Source organism: Homarus americanus, unplaced genomic scaffold, assembly GCF_018991925.1.
Source record: "Homarus americanus isolate GMGI-L3 unplaced genomic scaffold, GMGI_Hamer_2.0 scaffold7626, whole genome shotgun sequence".
NCBI classification, from domain to species: Eukaryota; Metazoa; Arthropoda; class Malacostraca; order Decapoda; family Nephropidae; genus Homarus; species Homarus americanus.
This window is the reverse complement of record NW_024718273.1, coordinates 5,049,482-5,056,551: the sequence shown is the minus strand read 5'-3', so window position 1 is coordinate 5,056,551 and position 7,070 is coordinate 5,049,482. Positions and strand designations below refer to the sequence as shown.

The 7,070-nt window shown below is 34.4% G+C and overlaps 1 protein-coding gene across 1 annotated transcript in view; it reads right to left on the bottom strand.

Annotated features, from left to right (window-relative positions):
- Window positions 1–790: 790 nt before the first annotated feature.
- The window catches only part of LOC121859389 (probable serine incorporator), a gene marked incomplete in the record, with an annotated part of 64,552 nt that continues 58,272 nt past the window's right edge, over window positions 791–7,070 (bottom strand). Inside the window, 2 exon segments of the mRNA XM_042356170.1 lie at window positions 791–2,699; window positions 4,515–4,714. Coding sequence (XP_042212104.1) covers window positions 2,616–2,699; window positions 4,515–4,714 — 284 coding nt within the window.

Below are 7,070 nucleotides of genomic sequence, written 5' to 3'. Positions count from 1 at the left end.
ACTGTATATGACTTGAGAATACAGCTACAGGAAAAACTACACTACATACAATAACTACAGTATACAGTAAACAGTCCACCATAATATGAATTTGAAACATTGTGTATATTAACATTTTACCACAGTGAAAAGACCCTACTTATTCCTTTAGTTTCAGAATTACAAGAATATATATATATAATATATATAATATATATATATATATATATATGCAAGTAAATCACTGTAGGTGCGCGTGATCTAGGTATATGCTGATAACCACAAGGAAAGAAGAAAACACGAAGTTCCCAAGCACTTTCGTCTGTATTCACCCCTGAAGATGTGAATTACACGAAAGCGCTTGGGAACTTCGTGTTTTCTTCTTTCCTTGTGGTTATATATATATATATATATATATATATATATATATATATATATATATATATATATATATATATATATATATATATATATATATATATTCTTGTATATATATTTATATATATTAACACCTAGGTGCTGGCACCCATACTTGGTAATATGAACAATCTGATTCAAGATCACTCAACCAAAATATATGCAAATAAAACTAATCCATTATTTTATGTGGTGCACCTAGAAAGAATGGGTTCTCAGATGCAGTGGGGTAGAAGTTCTGCAGGAATTGTTTACTCTGGTTTTTGTTGCCAATTATTCCTACCTAAAGAGTTGTGGCGGTAATGACTAAATAGTCTTTGACAATATTAATATTCAGCGAGTTTACACGTCTACACTGCACCTGCCATATCAACTTCTTCTAACTTGCTATCTCTTTGTGTTTGAGGAGCCATTTTCCATAAATGACAAAATCTTCTAAAATGATAATTCACCACATCTTTGTATTTCTACTCCTGACGTCCTCACACAAGTGGTAAAAATTTATGTGAGTAAACTGAGTAAGGGTCTGCTACCAGAGATAATATGTTTCACAGAGGTCAGCCTGAACTGAAAAGACCAAGATTACTTTTGCTTTTAACAAACTGTAAGACTAAAGTAAACATATGGGCAGTGACAACATTCAAATATACACATAAAAGCCAATATACTTCAAAACAGAACAAGCACATTATTAACCCTTAAACTGAATGCTGCACTACAAATCTGTGGCTACCTCTGCTGTATTGAAATTTTTAGGTCTAAAAAATTATAAAATATTACCCAGTGACATCAAACCACATAGTTTGGATCACGGCACAAAAACGTAAAACAGCAATTGGCGGCAATATCAGTGAAGCGTGCATCATCAATTAAAAAAAATTATTTTAAGCAAATCTTAAAACTTTTAAAGCACAAATGTTTCACATGAAAGCATTAATTGATAGGCATATCTTTTTTCTTATACAGTATACAGTACCTACATATAAATCATACGAGGTATTCAATTTAGTCATAAAAAAGCAATCTAGATAAATATGTCAGTACTGTATGTATAACACCAAATACAAAGTACTGTATAAAGAACATCCCCAATCCCTGGCACACCACTTTTCCACTTTTCTCAGCTTAATTAACAGCCTCATATTCATACCTTGAATCACCAAATCATCCATATTTCTCTTATCTAAATCAGTGAAATATATTCATGTGTTTTCAGTTCCCACCCCCCCCAAAAAGAATTAAATTAATTAATAAAATAAATAAAAATGAGTAATCCTGTAACAAGGTGTAATTTGATAATGATATTAAAAGAAAAATACTGAGTAAAAATAAATAATAAGTGTAGCCTTACAACACAATGAGTCACAAAACTTTCCACATTAATGGTAATAGTTTTTTAATCAAGCTGCATGTAATGAAACTTTGGAAAAATGTTTATTAATTAGAACTTTTTTTTTAAGCTTTCAAGCAATTTCCTGCAGCATTGTAAGATCTCATTCATCCGCTCTTAATAATATTCATAGCAAATACTGTTTACCTCTTAAAAAGCTGTAGTATTGGATAAACTTAATTTGTAATGGTAGATTAATTTCTATATTAATCCGTCATTCACAACACAAATCACCACCCTAACTTTCCATATGGACAAAATAGCATAGTATGTTATTTTTCACTTATTTACAAGTACAATTGCCAGAACCCACCCCTGACAGTATTACCTTCACAACAGAGTATCTCCACTGAATTTGACACAAAGTTGTTTTTAGCAGAACGTGTTAGTAAACCTTCTGCCTAACCCAGTCTTCATACTTTAATGGTTCACATTTCACAAATATGTTAAAATTCAAGATTACAATACTGTATACAGCACACCATATATCTTTTGGATCTACTCATGTTAGTTTGAATTCTGATTTTCTATAAACAAAAAGTAAAAAAAGTCTTTACTAGAATTACAGAACCTAATCTAAGCTGCATCAAATTATATCTCTTTGGAAAAAAACATTTCCTTTTGAATTTCAGCAACTTGTTTAAACTTTTGAAACCATGATTGAGATCAGTTAAAGTTAAAAAGAAATCAAATACATTTCCCCAATCTTTGGTTTACAATCCATCAAGTCAACCAATAGATTGGAGACTAAAAAATTTTGAGACAAGTTTGGGGCAATGTCACATAGTATTAATTGATGAACCTCTGCTGACAGTTGAGGCGTGAGCCTCTAGCTGAAGTCACGGTTGACAAGGATGATGGGGGCAACCAAGGTCCACAGATACAGGCAAAGACAGATCCAGCTGGACACAATCTGCAGATAAAGAGAGCCTTCATAACTTTATAGTCCCTTTGATAAATGATTTTATAGACAGGCATCTTTTTCTTTTAGCGTTAAATCAGTTCAGCGATAGCCTGACTCACTGGGAAGCAAAAAAACTGGGGATGAGGTGACCTGTGAGATGGCATGATGCCATTGTTACATGTAATGAAACTATAAAAGTTGAGAAAAAATCATTACAATACTCTAATGTGGGTTAAAAATATAGACAATATAAAACTATAAAATGAGTAAAATGGGGAGCATGGGTGTATATGTGTGTGGAGCAAACATGTGTGTGGAGCAAACATATGTGTGGATCCATGAGGCAATGAGCTGTAACTGCAGCGCTGACATGCCACCCAGCCATGCTCCATCCCCCAATGTGACGTCACAGCACACACACAAAAACATCTCCGAGTCTGCTGGGTGACTGCCTGGCTTAACTCTCACATCACCCAGAGAATGGTTTGAGTGTGGATGAAGCTATTTTTTGCACATAAAATATATACTATTGTATATTATGATATGCTCTGTACCAATTTTATTGTTTATCAGAGCATTTAATTTGTAATTTTTGACGTATGCAATAATTTTTTTTTAATTATGCTCACAATTTGCTCATTAATCGTTCAACTCTGATTTATTTCATTTATATGGAAGTTTGGCTTTAATAAATCAATCATTTAACTTTGAAAATGTTTAACAAAATCATTTATTATTCTTATCATCACAAGGTACTCAGTGTTTAGCGGCCTGCAGTTTGAACCTGTTGTTCACCCTCCGTGATTTGCTGTTACAGTATCCCTTGCTTTGCAATAATTTCGCCTAATGTTGGGTTTTATAAGAACACAACCATATTGTTAAACGAGGGATAGCTATGCTGTAAAGTGCTGAAAATAAGATGCCACTCAAAACTGCACTTACCTTTACCATATGATTTTAAAGTTTGTCAATGTACTAAAAAAAAAAAAGCTTTGTTGCTATTCTCAAATCTTGGAGTACTGTATATTACAAAAATAAAAGAAAAGAATATCCATTACATTGTTTAGTATGGCCTGCTGAGACAAAGATTTTGTCTGTGACCAAGTAAACTAAATTTGGCTTATGCTATCAGTTGACTTGCTTGCTTGCTTGCTTTAGAAACTACCACCACACCAGTGCTAGGCCTTCATAACCCTGGATCAATCTGACAAATAGCTGTTACAGAATTTGCACAAATCTTGGGCCATGTCCTTTCCTCAGAATGGAGATACAGGGGTAATTACCTGAACAAGGAAAACTCTACCTGGGAGTGTTCCGATTGTCTTTTTTTGTACGTCACATGACAAATGACCTGTAAGCTATCAAATAAATAGGCCAGATATTCTATGGCTTACACATCATTAGAAATTAATCAGAGGTCAACAATATAAGAACTAAATTTTTTTTAATACAATAAGGGACAATCCCCTTCACTAGTGCATTTACAGGGGCTCATAAGGTTTTGTGCAGTGTGGCAGCACTATGTTCAAAATCGACGGAAGGAAACTCGCAATAGTAAACATACTATGGAATGAAAGTAAAACAATGTTAAAACAAATATCTCAATGTAATGATTTGTAGAATGTTTATATGATGAGCTCCTGTAAATGCACTAGTGAAGGGGAATGTACATGATGGCTCCAATAGTGTTAAGAGTCTTTGAAGACAAGTCTAAAAACATGGGAATCAGTATAGGATAAAGACAAGAAACATTTAATACATCCTGAAGGAGTCAGAATTAGTTTAAAATACTGCCCAAGACAAAACATGATGCAGAGCTCTTACCTTGACCCAGACAGCAGCCATGTTACTGGAGAGTGTGAGCAGGTCAGAATTAGGAGTAAACCAATTGGTAAGCGTCATCATGACATAAAGTGTGGCCAAGCCAAACATTGTGTGGAAGAAAGACCAGGAGTATGCCACGCCATCATCCTCGTTGTCCCACACATGATGTCCATCCCCAGACTCAGGGTCACCAGAGGCACCTGCAACAAATATATCACATTGATGATAAGGCTTGAGAGTGAGGAAGAAACAGATAGAGAGGAGACACAGAAAGACAGACAGAGTGGAGTCAGAGAGACACCATTTTTATATGTTTTAAAACCAAAATTACTCTTCTAGTATAAATAAGCATTCCTTTACTCTCTAAGAAAAAAAAAAACGATCCTATGGCAAAGTTCCTAGCTTACCATAATATCCAAAAAAATTAGCCAAAACAATGTATAGTCAGAAAATATAACATGCATTTGTCATCTAGCTGTATACAGTACTGTAGTTGCAAATCCCGAGAGAAAATGAATGCAGTACCGCAACCTGCTTGCACTGACACAGGTTATGAAAAATTCTTGGGTCTTGCACATTTTGTTGTGCATAAAACAACATTAACCTGTTTACAACCTTTCTTCTCCACTCCATATTGATTATTGCAGTCAATTCTTGGTTAGACTTTCAAAACATCTCATCATTCCTACTGCATCATTACACTCCTACTTCACCTTGCTCAATATGACTGAGTGAGATATGACTGCTGATTCATTATAGATCTCGTTGTCCTGTAGAAAAAATGTATTTAAAAAAATTTCATGATGTATTTCACAAGTTACTATAAAATGTAATTAACAGGGATGAGTGCCACAACCCATAGAGAAGTGCCCTCAGCAGTGTTGGAAAAAGAAATGACAAATGATTTCAACAAGACACTGATCTAAATCATGTCACAAATGTCTGTGAAATAGGAAGTACAGGAGGTCCCCGACTTACGAACATCCGGCGATACGAACGAGGTCTCATATAGTTAAATGTTTTTTAATTTTATGGGGATTAGCCCAGCCAGGCACATTAGACAACACATTATGCTTCTAATATCATCCCAGGCAGTATGTACCTCCCTGTTTGATAGCTGCCTACTACCTTTACCTGAGGACTTTTTTACTTTCATTTACTGTATTTTGTCATTCTATTTCTTCTTTTATCTTAAATTAAGTGATTTAAGATGTACATAAGGACTTAGGCTATGATATACTGGGATTCTAAATATTGTTCTGTAAGTACAATAGGCACATAGGGTATGCGTTTCGACTTAAGAACGTCTGTAGGAACGGAACTCGTACGTAACCCGGGGACTGCCTGTACTATACAGAAATCAAATACTTGTGGTAAAACATAAAAAATACCAATGAATAAGTTTAAGTTCTTATGCATCGTTGTTCAGTATTTAAGCTAGATATGGAAAAATGAAACTAAAATTAAGCTAGTACACTTGAATTTGTGTTAGTAAGACCAAACTTTACGTGTTGGCAGTAATTCCTTTCTTCATGCATTTTGAAGCATGCTCTTACAGGGATAAATTAAATTAATAGCAGATGCAGCTATACTGGACTTCAGATAATTTGATAAAACAAGAAATCAAATTACTTCACTGCCAAATTTGTCTGAATTAAAATTACTCTTTTTAAAAATTTTTGAGTCACAGCTGCTAATTTTAATCATTACAGTGACCCCTCGTTTAACGAACGCCTCGGTTAATGAACTGCCTTCCATAAGGATCTTCAATTCGGTTAACGAACAAAAATTCGGTTAACAAAATTCTTACGAACCGACCTCAACATGTTTTCGCTTGCACTGACCGGGCAACCAGTTTTAGTATCAGTCAGCCAATACAGTAATCGGTTTTAGGGCTTAATTCCTTACTATTTTACTAAATATCAAGAAGTTTATGCTATTCAATAATTTTAAAAGTTTAATATTAACTTTTTTAGTCATTTTAACAATTATTGAACATAATTGAAAGTAAAGAAACTAGTTTCTGGCGTGCCATCCAGCCTGTTAACACACCAGACAGGCGTTAGTCTCTCTCTGTTTTCAGTGGAGGTAACATCTTGCTTGAGACTTTCTTCAACTAAACGCTTTTTTTCTGTGTTTCCAAGGAAATTATTGGTCATTTTTAAATATATTTTATATATTGACAATATATAATGCAGTGCAGTGTTGATTTAAAGAAAATAATCTTGAAATACACCAAGAGAACTAAAATTTTATGGGTGAAATGGTGCCATGGGGTGACTTCTCTTCCACCCCAATGCCTTCTCTTCTTCCTTCTCCTCCACCCTCATTCTAATTCCCATCATCATCATCATCCAGGAGCCTTCTACATACACACCTCAAAGTAAGTGAACTTTTCTACCATTTTTGTTGAATTTAGGAAATTTTCGGTGAGCTGGAACCAATTACCCAAAAACCCATTGAAACAATGGTTTTGGTTAACGAACTTTTCGGTTAACGAACGACCTCCTGGAACGGATTGAGTTCGTTAACCGAGGGGTCACTGTATTTGTTATT